The following is a 25,454-nucleotide window of genomic DNA, read 5'->3' as shown; positions in this document are numbered from 1 at the left end:
GTGTCCTTCCCCTACATGTTTTCTGATGGAGTAGAACCAATCTAAATAGTGATGCAGGGAGTCATAGTGATAATGGTTATTCATTCATTCATAATGAATCAAAAACAAATCACAATCAATTAAAACCAATACAACAACAATCATCTTCCTGTTTAGAGGATGTTGTTTGGTGGCCATCATTGATTTGTGTTAGTGTGTGCACTTGCATGTGTGGGTTTGCGTGCAAGTGTGTGTGTGTGTGTGTGTGTGTGTGTGTGTGTGTGTGTGTGTGTGTGTGTGTGTGTGTGTGTGTGTGTGTGTGTGTGTGTGTGTGTGTGTGTGTGTGTGTGTGTTTCTGTTTGTGAGTGTGTGCCTGTTTGTGTGTGCGTTTGGACATGCATGTGTTTTGTTGTGCATGTTTTGCCCGAATCTAGCAGCTGAGATTTTTGTCCAGCGAATGAGAGAATATACAAGGTTGTCATGTGACTGTGATGTCAGAGGGGGAGAGAGAGAGAGAGAGAGAGAGAGCTACAGCGTGAGAGAGAGAGAGACACACATACAGAGCAAGAGAGAGAGAGAGGGGGATGGATAGAGACAGAGGGAGAGAGAGACACAGAGAGAGAAAGAGAGAGAGAGACCCAGAGAGAGAATGAGAGAGGGAGAGAGTGAAAGGCAGGGAGGGAGAGAGAGTGAGTGAGAAACAGAGCGAGAGAGCGACAGAGGGAGGGAGGGAGCGATGTGCAATTTAGCCCCACAGCTGATCGGTGCTGTGCTCAGAGTGAAGCCGAGAAGACCAGACACACACACTCTGTCTCTCTGTCTCACACGGACACACACACACACACACACAGACGCACAGACACATACCGCACTGCTCGTGCACATGCACCTCACGCACTCCAACACACGTGCACGCCTCGGAGAACACACGCGCGTCTTTGCGGATACCTCCTCCACGCGTCGCCGCCGCGCGTCCGCCGCTGCTCTTCAACCCGCTCGTACCTTGGATACCGATGCCATGCCTGCTCTCTGGGGACGCGCGCTCTGATCCGGACCGCCGGGGAGGGAAAACAACCAGCCAGCTGAGGTGAGGGAGCAGGGAGGCAGCCAGAGGAATAACACTTCAAACATTCTCAAGGAACGGAGCAGAGACGGAGACGGAGTCTGAGACAGAGGGGGGGGGGGGTAAAGAGCAGGTCGACGAGACCAGAGAAGACAAGTGAAGCTTTGAGGGAAAGAAACGGATCCACAAGTGAGCGCAACTTGAGGCATAGAGAGAGAGAGACGGGAGAGAGAAGATGTCCTTTCTTTCTGGCTCGCACGTCCAGCAGCCAGGCATGGCCAGCCACCATGGCAGCGGCGACGGCGGCAGCAGCAGCAGCAGCCTTGGCGGGTATCCACCTGCCTCAGCTGGGCATCCGCCTTCCAACCCCAGCGCCGCCGCCACCCGCCCCGCCTCACCCCCCCCCTGCCTCCCAGCCGCCCCCTGCCGGACACCTCCTCCTCCTTCTGCCCCTGCGGCCCCCCCGTCCGCCTGGCACCCTGAGAGCCCCCGCCAGGCCCAGACGGCAGCAGCTGCCGCCCAGCGGAGCTCGCCGGAGGTTAAGGTCGGCCCGGACGCCGTGGTGGGGCCCCAGATAACTCTGACTGGGGGGGAGTGGAGCCCAGGCCCCGGCGGGAAAGAGGGGCCTTCTTGGTCTTCGGGGCCGTGGGGCGCGCCGCGGCCCGGCACGGGACCCGGGGCGCTGAAGATGGAGGGGGCGGGGCTAGGAGGAGGAGCCGGCGGTGTGGGGGGGTGTCGTGGTGGGGGGTCGGGGGTGGGGTTGGGGATGGGCGGTGCAGGGCTGTCGCTGGGGAGCGCGGGACAAAGCCCCAGCAGCCCTCGCTCGTTCTCCTCCTCGTCTCCATTCTCGCCGTCCCCCTCCGGGCCCTCCCCTGACACCTGGCCTGTGACACCCCTCCTACCTTCCCAGGGCCTCCTCCTCGCCGCCGGTCCGCAGAAGCCTCTGGCGTCGGGCCCGTCTATGGGCCCCCCGAACCAGGACCCCGCCTCCGGACGCCCGTCCCTGGGATCGCCGGGCTTCCAGAACACCGACGGGACGCCGGCCGGACTGGGGGGCCCTGTCCGGACGGAGCCGGCGGGCCGCGAGGCCGAGGGCCCGGCCGTGCCTGGCAGGTGCCGCTCCGGCACGGAGGCCCCGCCCCGGGAGCTCCCCCAGCGCGGCACGGTGCGGCGTGCCATGTCCGACTGCTCCCACCTCGCCGTCCCCAGCATGGTGGCCGAGTCCTACCCGTCGCCCGGCAGCGCCGGCGGCTCGCCGGGGTCCCCGGGGTCGGCGGCCACCAGGCCCCACCCCCCCCACGCGGCCGTGCGCCGCTCGTTCACCGTCTCCGACGAGCGTGCGGCCGGCGGCGTCTCCATGGCGATGGCGAGCATGATGCCGTTCCAGCTGACGGCGGGGCCCGCCGCCATGCCCTCGTCCCCGCCCCCCCGGAGGCACGACGGCAGCTGCGAGACCAGCGTGCTACTTCCTGTCCCGCCCTCTGTCGTCCCGCCCGTCAACGGTTTCCATAGCAATTGGCCCAACATGGCGGGTAGGTGTCGAAAGTGGCCCCCAGCGGGGCCCTCGTTGGATGAGACGTTAGAGGTTTAGTGGGCGTGGAGAGAGCGATGGCAATAGGTGCAAACGTTAAGCTTCAGGAGACATTTCAATTACGCTACAGCGCAATTTGATGTCACGCAATACAAACGACGACGCTCCAAAGGTGCCAGCCGCACAATGTTCAATTCAAATGAGGCAGCATAGAGGCATGGATGGGATGGATGCGTTGTAGGAGTGTGACTGTGCACGGAGGCGACATTTGAGGTGTAGAGATGGTGGAGGTCTTTGGTTCCGCCAAGCGAGGGGTTCAGTGCTGAGGGTTTAGATCACTGTGGTGCTGTATCGACCCTCTATTCACGCTCCACAGGAAACCTTGCTGTGACCTTTGTAGGCCGCTAGAGTAGCATTTAGGTCAGTTGATTAGGAATACATCTGACTGTCTATCTATCTATCTATCTATCTATCTATCTATCTATCTATCTATCTATCTATCTATCTATCTATCTATCTATCTATCTATCTATCTATCTACTGATGTGTATCTATCGCAGGATCCTGCTCTCTTTATCTATATCTCTATCTACCTGTCTACTTCATACACTTAGTTTTATCTATCTATATATTTATCTATCTATGCATCTATCTACAGTATCTTTCTTATTCTCTGTATTTATCTCTCAATCTACTTATCTACCTCAGATCTATCGTTATGTCTATCTATCTATCTATCTATCTATCTATCTATCTATCTATCTATCTATCTATCTATCTATCTATCTATCTATCTATCTATCTATCTATCTATCTATCTATCTATCTATCTATCTATCTATCTATCTATCTATCTATCTATCTATCTATCTATCTATCTATCTATCTATCTATCTATACAGTATCTGGCTCTATATTTATCTATATATATATCACTCTCTGTATCCACCTCTCTCTCTCCCCATCTGTCTTGCTGTGTTTCACAGTCTCTGGTTGTGAGGGAGAACAGAAACATTGATCAGAGAGTGGCTGTTTTCAAATATAGACTTGCTATTTCTGGCAAGCTGTCTGTGTCGGTGTGTATGTGTGTGTGTGTGTGTGTGTGTATGTGAGCACACGTGTGTGCATTTGCCTGTGCGTATATGAGTGGGCACATGTGTGTTTTGTGCAGTGACGTGAACCTGTTTTTAAATTTCCATCTGCCCACATGCAGCTAAACGAATACAATAAAAAACTTGCAATTTTATAAGGACAGGAAATATACTGGTTATCATAACTGGAATAAATTGAGGTTAAGATCTCCCCACCTATTTCTCTCTCTCTCTCGCTCTTGCTCTCGCTCTCCCTCTCGCTCTCCCTCTCGCTCTCCCTCTCGCTCGCTCTCTATCTCTACCCAGTCCCCATAGAGTCATGTAATTCAGTTATGAGCTTGTCCATTGCAAGGTCAACTGAATGGTTCTGATAGGTCAATATCGACCCCTCCACCTATCGATCCATCTGCAGTGTTTGTCAAGAGGAAACAAGCTAGGAAGCCACAGATGGCGGTGTCCTTGGGTAATGTAGTGTGTGCACTGTATTAGTTGCAGTCCAGAGGCGTGTGTACAGATATCATGCATGAGAAAGGCAAGAAACATTGTCTCTGTGTGTGTGTGTGTGTGTGTCGGGGGGGGGGGGGGGGGGGGGTGGAAGCTGGATGCTAGCAGCATTGTGTTGCAGTGTGCTTCTGCAGATACAGGTCTATATTGTGTCTAAAGCTGGTACAGCTTTTGTGTGGGAGTATGTGCGTGTGGTGTGTGCCCTCATGCATGTGTGAGTGTGCGGACATGCATGTTTGTGTGTGTTTTCTTGTGGTGTGTGCGCACATGCATTTGTGAGTGTGCGTACATGTGTGCAAGCATGTGAGCATGTGTGTCTGTGTCCGTGTGCGTGTCTCTGTCCGTGTGTGTGTGTGCATGCGTGTGTGCATGAGGCTATGTGCTTGTGAGTCTGCGTTCATCCGTGTGTGTGTGTGTGTGTGGCGTGTGTGTGTGTGTGTGTGTGTGTGTGTGTGTGTGTGTGTGTGTGTGTGTGTGTGTGTGTGTGTGTGTGTGTGTGTGTGTGTGTGTGTGTGTGTGTGTGTGTGTGTGTGAGAGAGAGCCAGTAGTTCTCGTCTGGATGACTCATGGTTCTGCTGATAGTGGCTGGAGGAATTCTGATATGAGCACCAGCATGACAGATCAACACATCTGTCTGGCTTGGGCTGCAGCCGTACATGTTCTATCAATATATTACCAGGTCCCGTAGCCTGTACTAATATTATATAAGTACTACTTTCAATATATCACCAGTAGTCTGTACTATTAGTATATAGGTCATACATGTACTATCAATATATAAGCAGTAGTCTGTACTAGTATTATGAAATTCATACATGTTATATTCATATATTTGCGGTAGTCTGTACTATTAGTATATAGTTCATACATGTTCTATAAATATATTAGTCTCAGAAGTCTCTAATAGTAGTATATTAGTCGTACATGTTCTATCAATATATTAGCAGTATCAGTTATATTAATATACTACCAGTAGTACCATAATAATCACCATGATAATCACATAATGTGCCTTTTATTTTTATAATAGTAATAGAAATAAAAGCGATAATGCTATGTAGTTCATTTAATAATGTCTGTTTATGTATCCCATCGTATTTCTATTTTTATTAAATATAGATTTGATCAGATTCTTTCGTCCCATCTGTTTTATATAATGATATATTCATTATTTACTTCTCTTTCTATTTTTGGTTCTACTTTGGGATCCATATACCTTCACATAACATCCCACCCCTAATGACACAGTGACGTGGGTGTTGGTGTTGTGTCCTGTGTGGGGGCACAGAGGAAGCGTAGTCAATGTAACCAAGGGCACAGGGGCCACACGGGGGCCATCCAGGGGCCTACTGAGTCCCTGAGCCACCTTGGGGAGTTCCAACATCCTCCCAACATCACAACCCCTATGTACGCAGCGCACACAATTAGCACCAGCCACCACCAGCCAAACCCCAGTGAGATACACAAGTGATTGGGGGATTCTCCTCACTCACCGGCCAAAAAAAACATGGTAGTCTATTGAGTGGTTGGTCTTGTTTCGTATCTTACGTCAGAGTGTGCTTCCCCTCGTCATCACACAACGCTGGGCCGGTATAGTGTCCATGGTCCAGGTCTCCTCTGGTGCTGCTCGCTGTCAACAGAGAGCAGCGCAAGGGTTGACCCATGGTCGCGAGCTCTGTTTGGCAGTCTTAATGTTGGAGCTGCTGGGATGTCCCCATTTAGGGACGGTGAGGTTCGTCTTTGGGGGCTGGAGGGAGATGATCTACTTGTGTAATCGTCCCTACCTGGAGAGGGCTTTCTGCAAGTCTCGGCTTACAAATGTTAAGGCGTTCTTCTGTTGTTGAGGTGTACAGTGGTTCTATGTGGGCTCATCAGGAAGCAAATTACTTTCTGGTCCCATTTGAACATTCACCAGCCATTTTGAGCCTTTGCACCCTGCCTGTATGCAATCACACATCCATTGGTGAACCGGTAGGTGGGGCAGCCGCAGGAGAGCAGTAGTGGTTAAGGTTGTGGGTTCGACCCCCAATGTCTGCAGTGCTACCTTTAAGCATCCCAACCCCCACTACCTTCTTCTTACTTCTTACTGTGCGTCTGAAAGCCACCGGTCGCTGTGGCTAAAAGCGTCTGCTCTAAATGACTGAACAGCGAATAGAAAATCCGAAACATTTGAGGTCACTCTAATGCAGTACTCAGAAAGGAAACGAGTGCTTGTTCCACTCTGTCTGCAGTGCTTGTTGTTGTTCTAGTCTAAACCCTGTGTGTCCTACATTTTCATATCCTCATCCCCCCCAGTCTGCCTAACCCTCATCTCTCCTCGCCCTCCCACCTCGGCCTCCCATCTGCCCACGTGACCTCACGTCCCTGCCAGTCTCACCCATGCCCACACTCCTAGCTCACTAGCCCCTGGGTATCCAACCAACAACCCTCCCTGACTGACCGCCAGCTCACCCTTTTAGTGCCGTCTCGCTCAGCCTGTGCCTGGCTGTTTGGGCATGAGTGTGGAGCTCTGGGAAAGTTTTTTTTCCTGCCTGGGTCAGATGGAAAGTCTTGCAGCACAGATAGCACTGGGAAGTCATAACTAGGTCATAAATAGTGTTCAAAAAATATTTATGGTTCCCTTTTCGGGTCTGACTTTAAATGAGTGAGGCGATGAAATATGTGATGATGCTGTTTGTGTGTGTGTATGTGTGTGTTTGTATGTCGGGGTGTGTGAGTAGGTATGTGTGTGTGTGTGTGTGTGTGCGTGTGCGTGTGCGTGCGTGTGCGTGTGCGTGCGTGTGCGTGTGTGCGCGTTTGTGTGTTGTGTGTTTGTGTGTGTAAAGGTGTGTGTGCGTGTGGGAGAAGGAAAGTAAATTGAAGAAAATAACTTAATAAAAAATAGCAATACATCAGTCTCGCAGGTTGAGCTGGGCGTACGTGACGTGACGCAGGTGGTGGCTCATGCACAGGATGCATCATGGGAGATTCTCATGGGGCCTGACCATTAAACCTCCCCTTGGGCTTATCTCCCTCCAGGGAAACCAGACAACAAGGACAAGCAGGAGAAGGTTGACGACAAGAAGGAGAAGGAGAAGGAGGTGCAGAAACAGGAGCTCCAGGACAAGGGCCTGAAGTCGGAGAAGATCCTGAAGGAGGAGGAGGCGGTGAAGGCAGAGAAGTCGCTCCTGGACAGGAACGAGAAGATGGGCGAGAAGATCGGCGAGAAGAAGGACAAGCCGGAGAAGACCAACAAGGATGAGAAGGAGGAGGAGAAGAAGAAGGGAGAGGAGAAGAAGGTGGAAAAAGAGGAGAAGGGCGGGAAGGCCGTGGCCAAGTCTCCCACCGCTGCTAAGGGTCTGCCCAGCCCCAATGGGAAGAACAAGGTAAAGGACGAGAGAGATGTGCATGCACACGCACACACATACTCATGCACTTACACAGCACACACACACACACACACACACACACACACACACACACACACACACACACACACACACACACGTGCACACTCTTGGATCAAGAGAGGCTAATACACACAGGCAGGCAGGTAGGCACAGACACACACGCACACACACACACACACACACACACACACACACACACACACACACACACACACACACACACACACACACAGACACACACACACAAAGGCAAACACACGCACAGGCAGACACGTGTATTCAGAGGAATTAGGTGAAGTTGATTTGAGAGAAAATCAAGACAGACAAGGACATAATTCACCTCCATCCACACACTGCTTCTGCTGAGAAAGAGAGAGAGAGAGATGCAATACTTGAAAATCTTTTCAAGAATCATAATCTCCACGATGCAACATTTGAAATGCTGCTATCAAGATAATTTAATAATTTACTCCACGATGCAACATTGGAACCGCTGCTATCAAGATAATTTTATAATTTACCACCCATTAGTATAATTTTTTGTGTGATATATTACGTTGATCTTGGGATGTGTTGCTGGCTCCAATCTTCATGCTGCCACTCTCATCTATTCCATTGTTCCTTTTCTCTCGTTTTCTCTTCCATCCTTTCCTTATTCTTCCCTCCTCTCCCTCTTCTCTTTTTGAATCTCTCTCTCTCTCTCTCTCTCTCTCTCTCTCTCTCTCTCTCTCTCTCTCTCTCTCTCTCTCTCTCTCTCTCTCTCTCTCTCTCTCTCTCTCTCTCTCTCTCTCTCTCTCTCTCTCTCTCTCCATCCTGTGCCATGGCATGCTTAACATGACACCATCACCAGCCTGACGCGGGGTCGGCCAAACCAAACGCAACCAAATCCCGCCCATCCACACTTTCGACCAATGGTGAGGCCAGCTCGGCCAAGCGCCCCTCCCCCACCACTGCCTCGGCCAATAAAAAAAGCCCCGGTACCAAGGCGACCACTCCTACTGCGGCCAAGAAGGCTGCCAAGGTGAGTCACACATGAATACCAAACACAGAAATAATGACAGATGAAGCCAACAGTCATCAGAGGCAGCAGCTCACAGTGGCCGTTAGAGGTTTGGACGTGGTCCAACCTTGTACTTGGAAGGACACAAAACACACTCAGACACACACACTCACACACACACTCACACACACACACCACTGACACGCCGATGCTGCCTCCTCTCGTTTCGTGTTGTGCCACAGACTCCAGACAACAGCACAGCCGAGAAACGCCCAGCTGTGCCAAAGGCCACGCCCACTCCCCGTGCGAGCGTCAATAAGCCCGCCTCCCCAGGTAAGATACTAACGGTACACTTTGTATGTTCATGAGTTTGGGTTACATTGGGTTACACATGGTTGTGTTGTTAGGCTTGGCTCGCTTTGTTTAATTTAAGCGTGACTTATTTGAGCCTGTCTCAACTCATCTTATCTTAGATTGGTTAAGGTTTGCATGCCTTGAGTTCTCTTAGGCAAGGTTGGTAATCACTCCCGCCAGTGCTCTTATGCAAGGCACTGTCCGACCTAGCGTTGGTCCATGGCTGCTACCTGCTGCTCCTAAAAATAGAATGGGGCGATTACAACTGGGAGCATGAAAACCAACGCTTACTTCAAAGACATTAGCCGTGGCTAATAGTGGCTAATTCGAGATATAACCCATTAGCTAGTCTCAGAGCCAGATCCGGCATAGAAATGAATGAATTGCCACATTTAACAGCGTCGGCCCTGAGCAGCAGAACAGGTCGTTAGCCTCGAGGTTCCACTGGGACTGTGTGTTGTGAAGCCTCTTATTGGGTTATTTTCCCCACATATGGTGAATAATCTCGCACCTCGTCTCCGAGCCCCAGAGCTGCATGACTCAGCCTCACCCCTGTGTTGGCCGAACAGCAGTTTTACTTTCACTTTGTTCACGCATCATTTCATTACGCTAGCAGCCAGGGTGAATCACTCGACTGCTCTTTCTGCTGTATATTTATATATACAGCATACTTCTCTGCATCTGCTATGATGCTGTTGCCTTCAAATTGTACTCCGGGTGATTTAAAACTATAAAAATACAAATATGTAGTGCGTGTTTGTTTCCCAGCTAATCTAAATTCAAATTAAGCAGTCGGTCTCTGTTGACTTCAAAGAAAGGAAGGTCAGTGTATTGGTTAAAAATTACAAGTGAGAGAATCGTACGCTGCCAGCATTTACCTGCAGAGCTCCAACGTGCACATCCACCAATGTGCACACGGCTAACGTGCACATCCACCAACGTGCACACAGCTAACGTGCACATCCACCAACGTTCACACCCCAATTGGCACATCCACCAAAGTGCACACCCCCAAAGTGCAGATGCGCCAACGTGCACACTCCCAACGTGCAAATCCAACACATGCGCCCAACGTGCACACCCCCAACGTGCACATCCAACACATACGCCTAACGTGCACACCCCCAATGTGCACATCCAACACATACGCCTAACGTGCACACCCCCAACGTGCACATCCGACACATACGCCTAACGTGCACAGCCGTGCGCCTCACAGCTCCTAAAGTGGTTATGAGTCACAGCCGACCTCCAGGGGACCCCAGAGTTATGAGCGAGACACTCCCCATAACTTTCGGCCCACAAACTATATCGCTATATCAATATCTCTATTACCGCCATCGGCTATTTTTAGCCACTGTAATAACTGAATTTCTCCCTGGGGGGGCGGAGGGGTTGGGGGGGTTCCATTTAGCCGTTGTTATTTAAGCTTCCTCCGATCGAAGCAGAAGGAACACAGGACTATGGATCTTTTTCTCCATTTGGACCCCGGTCTGACATCAGACCTCTTCGCACACAACAGGGAGGGGGAGGGGAGACATTGACGTAGCTTGCGTTCCTGCGTAATGCCGAACTGTCGTCTCTGCTCCACCTAACAGGTAACAAGGTGGACAAGCCTGAGGGCAAAGCCGCAGACACCAAGAAAGCTGCCACCCCTAAGACCACAGGTAGCTTCTCTCTCTCTCTCTCTCTCTCTCTCTCTCTCTCTCTCTCTCTCTCTCTCTCTCTCTCTCTCTCTCTCTCTCTCTCTCTCTCTCTCTCTTTCTCTCCCTCTCCCTCTCCCTCTCTCTCTCCACACAGCGTGATGTGCCGGCTGACAGCCGTTCTATTTGTAGAGTCCAGTATAAGTGTGACATTTATGCTATTTACAGAGCTATTCTGTTCTGTAGCATTTTAGAACATAATTGAGATGTGTGATGCGTGCAATGTTCCAATCAGAATGAAGGATTCAAATGTTAACCTTGCCAACTGTTTCCCCTCTCTCTCTCTCTCTCTCTCTCTCTCTCTCTGTCTGTCTGTCTGTCTGTCTGTCTGTCTGTCTGTCTGTCTGTCTGTCTGTCTGTCTGTCTGTCTGTCTGTCTGTCTGTCTGTCTGTCTGTCTGTCTGTCTCTGTCTCTCTCTCTGTGTCCAGCTCCCCGTCCCCGCCCCCGCCCAGCCCCGGGCCCCTCCCCCTCCCCGTCTCAGGGCGCTGCCGCCGCCTCCAACGGCGAGCTGTCCCACCGCCGCCGGACCCTGACCAAGCCCCCCGTGCCCAAGCAGACCCCCGTGGACAAGAAGGCGGCGGCCGCGCCCCGCCCGCCCCGCACCCCCCGGCCCCTCAACACTCCCACCCCCGACCTGAAGAACATCCGCTCCAAGATCGGCTCCACCGACAACATCAAGTACCAGCCCGGGGGAGGCAAGGTAGGAGACACGCCGCATCCACAACCACAACCGTAAGGACCGCCTGGCCAGCAGGGGGACAGCCGGGCGGTGGGTGGGAGGGATGAGCGAGGTAGTTGAACGGATGGGAAGATGGTGGCATCCACCGCTGTGATTGGCCGGACCCCCCCATGTTCACTGGGGTGGGTTTCTTAGAGGTCGGCCGAGAGAGAGAGATAGCGAAGGGGCCAATGGGTCCGTCTGTCTGTCTGTGTGTCTGTCTCTCTGTATGTCTGTCTGTCTCTCCGTCTGTCTGTCTTGTCTGTGTGTCTGTCTCTCTGTATGTCTGTCGGTCTCTCCATCTGTCTGTCTTGTCTGTGTGTCTGTATGTCTGTCTCTCTCCATGTCTGTCTGTCTGTCTGTCTGTCCGTCTCTCTGTCTGTCTGCATGTATCTCTTTATGTATGTGTCAGCCATACATTATTCAGTTAAATTTAAGATGCTCTATCTCTTATCTACACTCTCTCTCCTTCCCTCCCTGTCTTTACAGCACTCCCTCAGTCTCTTTCTGTCACTCAGTCCGTCTCTCTCCTTTACTTTCTCTCTACTGCTCTTCCCTTCTCTTCCTCTCTCTCTCATCCAGTCTCTCTCCTTCACTCTCTCTCTACTGCTCTTCCTCTCTCTCTCATCCAGTCTCTCTCCTTCACTCTCTCTCTACTGCTCTTCCTCTCTCTCTCATCCAGGCTCTCGCTCTCTCAGTATATCGACTCTCGACTTCTTCTCGCCTTCCACCTGCTGCTTCTATTCCTCACAGAATAACACGCACACATACCAAATGTCAATGTCAACATCTGTAGCTCATTCTCTCTCCCTGTCTCACACACACAGACACACACACACACACACACACACACACACACACTGACCCACACACACACAGTGACCCACACACAGTGAGTCTGCATGATTTTTCGTTTTGCTGCAACCTTCTCTCCATCTAAGGTCAACCGCCCCCCCGGTTAAGGTCCAGTGACCCCCCCCCCCCCATAGTGTGGACGAGGGACACCCTGAAATGGCAGGGCAGACAGCCAGCATGTGTTAGCGATCCAAAGTGACACCTAACCTTTTCTCTCATGGGGGGCGATGTCAAGGACTGTGAGGCGTGTGACAGAGAGGTTCACAGCCAGGTAGCTGAGCACCTTGTCTGGCCACGACAAGATACCACAGCAGAACAGAGACGACTGGGGCCCAATGCAGATGTGGAAATGTCTGACTGTTCCTGTGATTGACATTGACTTTCGGTTATTGTGTGGTGTGTCTGTGTGTGTATGTGTATGTACTTGCATCTGTATGAGTGTGTGTGTAGGTGGGTCTGTCGGTGGGTGTGTGCGTGTGCGTGTGTATGTGTGTGGCTGCGGGCATTGTGCACTTGATCTTAAGTTCTGTTATGTTTGTGTTGGTGATGACATAAATGGTAAATTATCTATTGCTTATTTAATATTTAACAACTTAACTACATGTCATCATTCTGTAATTTCACATTTCTCATCATCATTTTTGAATACACAGACGTATTCAATATCAACTACGTATGAAAATGTATTTTGAGAAGCTAATTTGAACATCACACTCCATCTTCATAACCTGTGACGGCTGCTCCTGTCGCCGCTGCATCTGGTATCTGTCAAGGTGAAAGTAGTATGATGCATAACCTTGCAGTCCTCTGACTTAGTCTGGTTTACAGTGTAAGCTCAATGATGGGCCTCTGTGTTATGAGTCGCAGTTCTCCAAATACAATCTACTTTTTTGTTGTCTTGTTTCGATTGATCCTGCTGATAACTAGTATATCCATCCCTTCTTGTGAGTAGTCCTGCTGTGTCTGTGACAGTTATATCTGTCCTTCGCTACGATTGATTGTCACCATCCCTTCTTTTGAGTGGTCCTTAAGTTCGCTAAATTATCTTTAATTCTCTTTGAATGGTTCTGTTGATATACATCCCTAATTCTGATTGGCTCGCAGTTGATAAACATCAGTGTTGCTGCTATTGAGCCATTACCTCCCTATAACCCGAACCCGATATAGTGTGGTGGTGTGTAATTGGTTGGGGGTTGTATTGACGGTGCTTCTTCTCCCCAGGTCACCCAGAACAGCAAGACCTCTGACTCCTCAACCCCAGCAGCCAAGCCCAGAGTGAGTCCCTACCCTCCACACCCCTATACACTTTTATTATTTTTATAATGTTATAACATTTATCCTTGCACCCAAACCTCCATCTCGAGCTGCTTTGTTTCAACATCCACCAATAGCAGTATCAACCTAGCTTACACTGATTGCATTACATTACTTGGGGATATTAAGCAATCCACCTAGACTACACCTGCTAATGACCTTACCAGCAATATCCCCAGCAATTACCCACTCATTGCTTTTAACACGGCTAGCCTACGCCCATTGTGTAGTGGGTACATTACCACACGCCATCTAGAAATCCACATAGCATACTTGCATTATTTTAAGTACATTAATAAAGCAATTCTGCTTGCATGCTCCCAGTAATTACATTACTATATGCCACTTAACAAGCCATTCAGCAAACGCTCAATAATTACATAACCTTCTGCTGTATGTAGTGTAACAACAACACTGCCCAGAACTACAAGAACAACATTTACTCCCCTTACTCACTCACCTCACCTTACCGACGCTTCAAAGACCATGATGCACCAGGCCACCCAGGACCTGACAACAGACTTGTTTCCATAGCATCTCCCTCACATGACAGTACAAAGCACAGCCACAGTACACGTCACAGCACACATCTACATCCTCAACACCGTCACCCTCGTGATGTGTCAGCTCAGACCCGTCAAGAACGGCCTCCATGCCCTCATTGTGTAGATATTGGTTTGACAGGTAAGAGCATGCCAGCCATTGATATTGATTCATGAGTCAAGAGTTGAATTCTTCAAATGCACAGTAAAACACAGGGTAGTTCCTGTGTCAACTCTCTTAATATATCCGGATGCACTTGCTGTCTGACACTTTCGTCACATGGTAACAACATGGTACATTATCCCTCGGGAATTCATAAAACATCAGGTTCTGTAACATTATTAAATTTATCTCACATCATACATTAAGGGCCAGACATACAAAAATAATCTGAGTGGAGTTATACTCAAAATTTTTGAAAAAATAGTATTATTAAAAATAATATTATTAATATATTGTTGTGGAGTATGTGTAGGTTATATCTAGTACTCAATTTAACGCTTTCCTACTCAATTCAACGCTTAACTTTGAATTAACCTTTGAGGTGAGCCAAATCAAAAGCAGCTATGAGGATTCAAAACGGATTTCACATCAGGCCATGTTCGATGGAAGGAAATACGTAAACAACAGCAATCGAAAATCAAACAGATCTCAATTCAATTCGCAAACCATTGTTGCCGCTATATGTGTGCAAGCGCACTTGAGTGCTCGTGTGTGTGTGTGTGTGTAATTGAGTGCATGAGTCTGTATGCGTGTGGCTGTGTGCGTTGTCATGCAACAAGTCGGGTGACTCATCCCTTGAGTCTGTAGCACTTGCGTCACCACCTGCGCGTTTCATCCTGGAGACGTGGTTGGCGCGGCAGCAGAGAGAGAGCGAACAGCGAACCCGCTTTTCTGTGTGCGCCGCGGGTCGTCTTGCAGGGAGGCGGCTCCCTGACCAATCACACGCACGCAAAGGAACAGCACTCAGGGCTCACAATGTCAGCGGGTTCTCCGATCAGACTGGGTTCTGTGCAGAAACCCCATCTACTTAAGGACATGCCCTTCACAGAACTTCAAGGTCACCCTGTCCTCCCTCCATGCAGACAAAGGGGCCTGTAGAGGTGTTTGTTTGGTGGTTTGGTTTATGCACATGGTCCTTTTGAGGTAGTGAGCGAGTGCGCCAGGACAGAGGGGAGAAAAGAGGGCTTCTGGAATTGTTTCATTGGAGGTATGCTTCCCCCCCCCCCCCCCCCCCCCCCCACCACCCCCACCCGGCGCGGAGGACCCCCATTGTACACGTTGCTATGGATTCGGCACGTCGATTCTATCCGATTGGCTCTACCCCAGCTGTGCTGTGTGCAGTACCCTGTCTCACCACTAGGTCTCTCTGTCTCCCAGCCCCGGCCCCTCTTTCTGTCCTCTCCTCTCATCTTTGTTCATGGAAGAGATGTGTTGTTATTAAATTGGTTTCATCTGGAGTGTCATTACAATATTTTAACGTTATCTATCTTTAATGTACTGCTTTTGTCTACATCTATGCTTAGCATTTTTCTTATGGGCTTACTGAATACCTTTTTGTACCATATCTGGAAAGATATGGTATAAGAAGCTCCCTAAAGTAATTTCCTCACAGGGCTCGTAAAGCTCCATAGCTTAAGTATTTATGCTTTATTTCCTTCTAATCTTGCCTCTCGGTGGCCCTAGGCCAAATTAAATGCTTCTGCTACTATATTAAACCAATGGATATTAAAAAAGCTGCATATACAGACTTAATCTGAATAAATCCTGACTATTACGTCATAACCTCATGATGGAATCTGGTGATAGGCTAAGAGGGGTTTCTGAGATGAACGCCATTCAACCCATTAGTTCTAGGTGGAATTTAATGACAAAATCTCTTCCATACGTGCTACTGTTTTCCTATTAACGTAACCTGGCTGACCTGCTCTTTTCACTGCACTGTTTTGTTTTTCTTTCTTTCTTTCTTTCTTTCTTTCTTTCTTTCTTTCTTTCTTTCTTTCTTTCTTTCTTTCTTTCTTTCTTCCTTTCCGTCTGTCTGCTTGTCTCGTGGCCATGTCTGTCTGCCTCTTACACCTGCTTGCTCTGTTCTGTCTGTGTGTCTGTCGTGTCGGCACGTCTGTCTGTCTGTCTGTAGGTTCAGATAGTGCACAAAAAGCTGGACTTCAGTCACATCACGTCTCGCTGTGGCTCCAAGGACAATATCAAACATGTCCCCGGGGGGGGCAACGTAAGTAGAGGCAGAGCTGGAGGCAGACTCTGGCACATTCCCATAGACTCCCTCAGCCGGAATTAGCTTTAGCTCCGATCGCCCCGCTGCCCGGGTTGCATTTATTCACTGACAGTGAAGGGCATGTCTATTTTTATCATTAGCTCATTATTAGCACACTCTGACATGAGTATGCATACCTGACAAGTTGGCCTCAGGGTCGAATTTGCATTTTTTAATAAAGACTTTGCATAAACGTGCTTTGGTCAGAAATCAACTTAGAATCCTTTGTGAAGCCGTGGTTTTTCTAAGGCTTGAATTAAAGTCAAGGAAGTCAATGGGGTTTGCACAGCCCTTAATGAGAGTCTCAAAGGGCTTCACACGCCCAAGTTATTTGACGTTCTAAGCCCTCTAAAGGGCCAAAACACTTGTTCACCCCTGAGAGGGAACACAGAAGAAGGCTTCTTGATTCCAGCGAAGGGTAGGAGGGCAAGGCATCTATGCAGAAACGGAGGACATTTTCAACCCGCTCTGAGTCAGGACGTGAAGGTGGAGAACTAGGTCAACATCAGAGCATTGCATCTCAGCCCCACCTCAAGTGCCATCACCCAGAAACAACCCTATCATGCGCACATTAAAAAGACCCTGTGCTAAGCCAAACTAAATTAAACACTTCCAGTTGATCCAGTTGATCCACTTCCAGTTGATTGCGTTGCTGGTTCCTCCTTCGCCCTTTCTTGTAGCTTGCCGAGCTAACATGACGCGATCGCTAACATGATGTCATGGCCCACATGATACGATCGCCGGCCCGACCCATCATTAACATTTGCGTCGGCTAACTTACGATTCGTAACAAAATGCGAGCCGAACAGGATTTGATGTGATTCCTGAAACCGTGATACAATGAGTGTGGGACGTCCTTGTGAACGAGTGAACTATATCTATTGTGTGTGTGTGTGTGTGTGTGTGTGTGTGTGTGTGTGTGTGTGTGTGTGTGTGTGTGTGTGTGTGTGTGTCTCTCTCTCTCTCTCTCTCTCTCTCTCTCTCTCTCTCTCTCTCTCTCTCTCTCTCTCTCTCTCTCTCTCTCTCTCTCTCTCTCTCTCTCTCTCTCTCTCTGTATTCTGCTTAGGTGCAGATTCTGAACAGGAAGGTTGACCTGAGCAAGGTGACTTCCAAATGTGGCTCCAAGGACAACATCAAACATAAGCCAGGTCAGCCATGCCCTCCTCTCCTCACCTCGGGAGGGGAGGGGAGACTGGAAGATAGGAAAAGATCTTTTCTCTCTTCTCCCCTCTCCTCTTCTCTCTTCCCCTCCGTTCTCCTTTCCCCTTCTGTTGAGATATACTTTATCATCTGGACTCATCTATTCTCAATTCCTATTTTCAAATGCAGGCGGTGGCGACGTGAAGATTGAGTCTCATAAAATGAGTATCAAGGCGAAGTCCAAGATCGGCTCCCTGGACAATGTGGGACTGGACCCGCCGAGCAGCGGAGCCACCAACGGGCACAAGGTGAGGGCTGCAGCGGGTCCATTCAGTGCTGTTAGGATATAGAGCGACTGTGCTGGTAGTCTGCCATGTACTAAGTCCAAACGCTTTGTCAGATTTCTGCCACTAGGTTTAGAAGTAGTACCCGTCCTTCTCCCTGTCTTTGGTTCATATTTGATATGAAATGATAATTTACGTTATGATATTTTATATAAATTGTATATATATATGCACATATATTTATTTATGTTATTTGATTGATATACAGTATAGGCCTGTCTGTTAGCTAACATGCTTCCCTGTGCAGGAGAAAGCTGAGAACAAAGCATCCACATCCCCAAGCACAGCCCCGACGACAGGACCAGGAAGTGTTGCCAAGGCCGGGGCGGCCCCGGGAAGCGTTGCCAAGGAGAACGGGGTGAAGGAGCCCATGCCCAGCACACCTTTTGGGGGTGACGGACTGAATCAGCCCCTTAGCATGAACAAACAAATGACTGAGACAAGTAAGATAGCACACACAGGCATGTACACGTATACACACAGACATATATTGTACGACTAAACATCAATAATGTATTGTTGAAGAGTGTTACGTGAAAAATAAGTTTAATTTATTTCCCCTTTTTTATCTTTCTTGCTTCTTTCCTTCAGTCCAATTACCCCCTAACGCTAACTCCCTCCTGTTTATTTTCTACTGTTTCTTTCTTAAGATTGAGTCTCAATGGTGGTTAACCTTTTGGCGGGAAAACTGCGCTTGCCCTCCTGCCTACAGACAACCAACCAACCAACCACGGTCCTTCATCCTGCCCACTGCAGCACCTCATAGTGATTCTCTGGGGGGGTCCACCTGCCAGCTTCTGCTAAAACCCCTCCCACCGTTTGACCTTGTGGTGACCTTCGATTGACCTTTCACTCTCCTCTGCAGTAGGGACGAAACACATCCTGTTTATCTGTGTTTCCCTGTTTCTGGTACCACTGTCTTCTACTCACTTAAACAACTAACAAGTAGGTTTAAACAAAACACCCTCTAAATATCTTCCACAGTACCCCTTTAACTCCTGACTTGTGTGCATGTTCACACTGTCCACGGGGGAGTCATTTCACATACGTCTACTAGACTAGATACAGTAAATCCATATATAACCAGTCCTTATTCTTCTCACTGTACTCCATGCAAACATTTTCTCAGACACCTCAGTCACCTTTTAGTCACAGTTTTTGAGCTTCTGAACTTTGACCCCAGTTCCACTGCTGCTCAGGTGCAGATATACTAGTTCCCTAAAGCTCTATATTACACTTTATTTACCATTTCCTCAGTCACAAGCATTCACTCTCTTAGACTAGTACACCACATCTTTCTCCCCTTTGTCTCTATGGACAAATCATAGTAATTTGCCCCAACACGCTAAAGGCTAGCTAGGTAAATAGCGACGGAGTTAGCTAAGTGGCTAACCCATTAAGGCCAAGAATCAGACGAGTCGCTTTGAATCTGCACATTCCAGTCACCAGGACAACCAGCGTTGACGTCAGAGCTCATCTCTACTGACATTCTCATAGGCCTCCTTGCATACCACTTCTGCAGCAAGCTAGCGTAGCGTAGCTGTGGTGCTGTTTACTGTTCCGCCTGTATTTGGTTCTGTGCGTTGTGGTTTGCGCTTACAGCCAGTTGGAGACGAGACTCTGGGGGAAGATCATTCTTAAACTGCTTGGTCAATTCTGAAAAACGCCTCAATGGTCTGTTTGTTTCAATGAGCCTTGGCCATAGCAGGTTTAAAATGCTTTGAGAGGTAAGATGCACATCATCGCTGTGTATCCTTTGGGTTAAGAAGATAAGATGAGATGGAACTGTGTTGGTCCCAGACAGCAAATTCAGGTGTAATGGCAGCAAGAATAGGCACTAAAATAATAATTCAGAGACTCAACTCTCAACTAAAAACGATATTTATTAATGTATTTATTTTCTGTGTGTATTCCACTATCCACTTTTGTTCCTGGAGATAGACATGAGGACAGACAAACAGACAGACAGGCAGCTGCCATTGATGCATTATAGTGGCTGAGTGAGGCACTTCCTGGTGAGCGAGGCACAAAAATGGAGCACAGAACTCTACTAGATATGTTGTGTGCTTTAGATTCCTGTTTGTAAAGCCAGTGGCTGTTTTCTTCATACATGTAGGCCTCTTTAACAAACAGGGATATAGAAACAGTGAACACACATGCACGCGCACATATGCATGGAGAATTCAAACTCATATACAAACACATTGTGCACAGAGAGATCCGCACACATACACAGAAGCCAGACTACGTTATAGTTCTATAGTCAGAATAACAGCTGCATTGTCTCGGCTGAATACTTGCTAACGAGTTGTGTTGTTGTGGCGTCCTGTCTAATATATAATCAACATCACAGGTCGTCATGACAACGACCTCTTCACGCCCGTAACCTAAAAGGCTACAGCTCTTTGGGCGGCAATACACCCTTTTTAACCTGGCAGTGCTTACACGCGTGCATGCACACACATACACACACACACACACACACACACACACACACACAAACACGCACACACACACACACACACACACACACACACACACACACACACACACACACACACACACACACACAGTGACAGGAAAAACAAAAAATGAGAGTGAGATTTGGATCAAATTTGTGAGGACTGAGTTGGCTTAAAGGAAGCATTAAGGCAATAATCATATGTTCCCAGAGACCCGTAACATTTCATACTCAGTTGTCCATGTTATTACAATGAAGCTTCACTCATTCATCACTTGTCAAGTCATGTGTAGTTAGCTGCTAGCATAGCGCTAGCTGCTAACCTGCTTAAGGTGTACAATTCTTGTGCTGTATGCAATGGCTGAAATTAGACACTGACACATCAAATTTGTAGCAATTATGTTAATTTTCCTCTGGGCTATATATATATATATTTCGTTATCAAAAGTGATACGTACAGTGATATGTACCGTGCATATTTATAGCACAGGCTATACACTACAGTGGTGGGTTGTCTGTCTTTTTGTTTAATGTCTCTGGATGTTTAAAGTAATCTTTAAATGTGATACTAAAAGATTGACTGGGTGTGACCATGGAAAATACACCTTCACCAAATTTAGAAAACAATTTTGTCTTGAAAAATAAAGATCCATGTTAAGAAAGAAAGAAAGGATTTACATATTTTAAAACACAATTGATTGAAATTACGATTGGCTCCATATAATAACAACATTTCTCTTTTCATTTGAACAATTTCTGTTTTTCTCTGTACATTGCACAAAAAACTAGTTTCACCTATGTTCCCTAGCCTAAGCTTTAGTAAGTCAACACTGTGATATAATTTTGTAGATAAAATCCCATATTTTAGTATTTATTTAAAACGACATAGTACCAGCAACCCCTGAAAATTCTGTCACTCGATTCTATGCATTATGCTTTAAAGACCGATAGTAGCAGTTGGTTTGATTTAGTCAGCTGTGATTGTGGCCTCTTGCCGAAGTAGTTTCAGATGTGTGAAGTGTTGTTGCTGGGTGCAGCCCTTAGAGGGCGCTGATTAGCCTCTGGAACACTGATAGTCTGGCTTTGGGGAAACAAACCGTGCAACTACCACGATTACTCAGAACCACAGCAGGAAAAAACGATGCTCTTCTTAGAAGCCTGCTTTTTGTTGGCCACAGCATAAAGTGACATTTATTTCTGGAACCATCAATACTATTCAAATATGAAAATATATATTAGCAATGTACAGTACCCCATTTGAAACTCAAATGCCCCCATCTTATGTGATATTGATTCTAGACAGGATGTTGTTCCTTTTTCGATGGACCAAGCTGCTTCCCTGTAATTCACCATGTTGATGTCGGCTACGTGGTGTGAGCGTGGGCAGTCAGGAGCTAAACAGTCTTAATCGTTCAGTTTAGATGTAGCACTGATAATCAACGAGCAAGATATCAAATTAAATACAATAAAGACTAGACGCGTACAAGCACCTTCCGAGAATACTTTGTAAGGCGTTGTTCCTGCTAAACAAATATTAATGGGTTGCTAAAAACTACATATAAAGCAAATTGGTGTGACTCTTGTGAAAACAATAATGTGAATCTTCTTCTAGAAGTACAATTGGAGTAAAGGCACTTTGAATGGTCCTTAGAGCTATCTGTGTACATAGACCTAGATACAATAGAAACAGCTGTGGTACTCTCGTGTCCGGGAGCTCTTTGTTGTACTCACCTACAGCTAAATGGAAGGATTTGTTTGTGTATCCTGAAGGATACATTAGGTTTCCTTGTCCTCGCATTGGTCACTGGTCAGGTTAGTGGATGCTCATTGGTTAGTGCTTGTGGGTGTCGTGCCAGCGGTGTCGTGCCATTGGTCATTAGCAGTCTGACACCTAGCTCTCCACCGTGCTCCTCCATACTCTTTTGTTCAAGCAACAGAGCAGCTTGGAGAACCCTTGTTGACGGCCTAAGCCCCAGTAGGGGTAAAAGGCGATGATGATGATGAACAGAGCAGCTCTGGGTCCACTAACTATGATTTCAAAAGTAGGATAGCCATTATTTTTCACCAAACATCTAGTTAGAGAAGTTCCAGTTGGTATAGCAGGGTCTTATTTACTTAAGGTTAAAGTTCAACCAAGTTGGAATTGTGCATATAAAGGGAGGGTTAAAATATAGATTAGGGACTAGGGATGGACAGGGATTCTTTTTATGCTTTATGAGTTCCCCTGCTCTGTTACTTGGACAAATAGGACCCCAATGTCCTTTCACTCTGACCTTTACCGCTTTATAAACGCCCTAATGCGTTGTCCCTCTTACCGTCCCCTGTATATAGACACTACCTTGTTTTTACCACTACAGAAGTAACACAAATAATAATAATAATAATAATAATAATAATAATAATAATAATAATAAAAATAATAATATAATAACTTAAAAAACAACTGAAAAAATCACAAAAACTTCTGTGGATCTTGACAGGGTGTTTGTAGGTGTTGACGAAGGAGCTTATCGTCATGGTAACTATAAGTAGAAAAATCATTCAAGGAAAAAAATGTGAGGAAGCGAAAAACTGTTGCTTTTCTTTTTGTTTTCCGAGTCTGCCTTTTTTCCCCTGACAAGAAAAAGGGCTGCTCGAGTTTGAAGAATGTCAAAATAAATAATTAATTGTATTGTATTAAAAGATGCAAGATGAGATGAAATACATGTTTGAGGATGTCTGTGTTCTTCACAGTGAAGTGACGGTTAATTGCTGGATCCCAGTGAGACAGTTGGCGAGAGAACACTGTGTGTCGGAATACCTGCCTGGACGGAATCAAAGTCAAATATGTAACTGACAAAATCAAATTATTTCTTCGCATTGAATCAAGTTCCTTCATCTTAAAAACGAGAAAAAACAGTCTCTCAATTGATAATACACAAATACATTTATATTTCATCAAATTAGATGATGACTCAAAATTTTCATCAATATATCACCAGTGGAAAAAATTTCCCAGGTTACTGACACACATTGCCTTGCCCTGATTCCCGTCTACTGCCACCATCCCTGTAAACACGAACGTCTACAAGTGCATGTTCTTCTGGCCTTCGGTAGAGAATAGACTGCTTCTTTAAAAGCTCCCAGACATATCTGCCAACACCAGTAGCGTTACAGAAGGAAGCCAATTGAGTCAGAAGTTGTGTGAAAAGTAGACCAATTGTTTACATTAAAAAGTACAATAAATGCAAAACCACTCGTTCCCAGCGGCTCTCTGCGGGACATGAGTGAGGATCCCCAGGGAGACCGGGATTGTTGGCTGATGTTCCCTGGAAAACCAAAGGGTCGATCGTACTCTCTGGGCATCCATCCCAATACTTAGAAAAAGCGTTTTTCTTACTTGTCCTCCTCACTCAATTAAACTCAAATTACGCTTACGTGAGCAAAATAATAAAAAGGTATGTTAGGCCTTACAAGACGAAGTTTGAACAGCAAAAGGGACGTTGAAGGGAAATGTAATGTTATGTAGCATCACAAGTCTAAATTATTAGAGCTGTATTTTTTATTTAGCTAAACACTATTTGTTTCGTTGCTCACTCATTGACTTATCTGATACTTATCTTTATTGTAAGTCGGCACGGGCAGCAGTTGGAAATATAATACAAAAATGAAAGAGGAGACAAGGAAAGGCAACTATACTTTTCAGTATTGTGTAACGTGCCGTATTGTAGTATTCTTTCGGGCCCCCACATCATGGCAGGAGCATGCAGAGGAACGACTCAACAAAATGGAGCCTGTGTCTCTGAACGAGACAGAGCTCGACCTCTCGTCCCCTCCCCCACCTTCCTCCCCCTTCAATCTGAGATGTAATGAATATTTTGTATGAAAGAGATGTTCAATGTGATTAACTGTTTAGTGGTGTGAATATTAATCATGAAATAAAAACAATTAAAATGAAGTGTGTTTGGTGCTCTTTGCTTCGCACACAATTTGTTGAGTACTTTTGCTTACGGCCGTTACATCTCCTCTTAAACACACAGTAACAAAAAATATGGAACAAATTGTGTCGGGCAGAGCCTAAATGATTGACAAGCCATGGTACAGTAGAAATTATATACATTCAAAAGTGAGTTTACATTGATGTGGAAATTGAATCAGACGAGAATTATCTAAATTTGTCTCTCACCACAAATTTTACATATTTTGTAGTAAAGAGTGCGCCGTTGGGCATTGTTTTATTTGCATGTTTTAATGAGTTAAAACACAGACATTGGAATATACATGGACAAAACCCCAGACCTGTCCAGCAGGTCTCGGGTTTGACAAAAAAAGGTTTTCCAATACACAGAGGCCAATGAGCTTGTGGACATAGCGTTCCCTACTGGCATCGCATTGTATCCTTCAGCACAAAGATAACCCTGTGAAAGTCCTGCTGGCTGCCTTCTGAGAGATGGTTATTCACTGGCAGGCTTGGAGGGGTAGGATAACATGTGACGCAGGATTTTACTCTTTACATGAAGAGAGGCAGCAACAGGTGTTGAGGAAAGACATTTACTGACGTTTACAATGACAGCTACAATGATACCAGGCACAATCTACCAGCCCTTTTACTAGGATTAATCCTACATTATTTATTATATTATATATAATATTTAAAGTTTTCCTTGACCTTTTAACTGTATTCTAAGATGTTTTGGGTCTGATTGTGGTTTCACAATTGTACCGCCTGGGATTAATAAAGTCTGTCTTATCTTAACCTTAGAGATATAGCTTGGTAAAGTGAAAGTTGCATGAAAAGATGATTTACAGTTAAGAATGTCTATTTATTTATACCAATCTATTCGACCATGATCAAAGGGGTTGAAAGCTGTGCAGGCCTAGCCAACAGGCCTACACCACAATGTCAAGGATGTCACTAGTTAGTTTCCATAGTTAAAGGGAAATCAACAGAAACCATTAAAGAATTCTTTATAGGTGTTTGTTGTTGCCATGGCAGCCCAGCTGCAGACCTGCTGAAATGTCTGTCTGGTGTAAAGGTGGGCCGTGTTTGGGCCTTGAACATAAAGATGTGCAGTGCCGCTATGCTATGACAGAAGACAATGTGCCCAACCACATACTCTGATTCTAAACGGATTCACTTTGCACCCTCACGGGAATCTAAATCAGGCAGGCCCTTGTGCTGCAGTACCAATCAGCCTTCGGTCAAAGGTCCAA

General features: G+C 46.9%; 1 protein-coding gene across 1 annotated transcript in view; it reads left to right on the top strand.

The window, feature by feature from the left end:
* Positions 1-24,585, top strand: part of map4l (microtubule associated protein 4 like) — a 46,744-nt gene extending 22,159 nt beyond the window's left edge. The window contains exons 6-15 of the mRNA XM_056596323.1: positions 7,187-7,533; positions 8,408-8,578; positions 8,800-8,890; positions 10,510-10,578; positions 11,043-11,314; positions 13,409-13,462; positions 17,383-17,464; positions 17,646-17,764; positions 18,048-18,243; positions 18,451-24,585. Coding sequence (XP_056452298.1) covers positions 7,187-7,533; positions 8,408-8,578; positions 8,800-8,890; positions 10,510-10,578; positions 11,043-11,314; positions 13,409-13,462; positions 17,383-17,464; positions 17,646-17,764; positions 18,048-18,243; positions 18,451-18,455 — 1,406 coding nt within the window. The 3' untranslated portion in view covers positions 18,456-24,585. The remainder of the gene's footprint in view (positions 1-7,186; positions 7,534-8,407; positions 8,579-8,799; positions 8,891-10,509; positions 10,579-11,042; positions 11,315-13,408; positions 13,463-17,382; positions 17,465-17,645; positions 17,765-18,047; positions 18,244-18,450) is intronic.
* Positions 24,586-25,454: the final 869 nt, after the last annotated feature.

The sequence above is a fragment of the Gadus chalcogrammus genome, chromosome 8, assembly GCF_026213295.1.
Source record: "Gadus chalcogrammus isolate NIFS_2021 chromosome 8, NIFS_Gcha_1.0, whole genome shotgun sequence".
Lineage (NCBI taxonomy): Eukaryota > Metazoa > Chordata > Actinopteri > Gadiformes > Gadidae > Gadus > Gadus chalcogrammus.
Note: the sequence above shows the minus strand (reverse complement) of the source record. Positions and strands in the feature narration are given on the sequence as shown.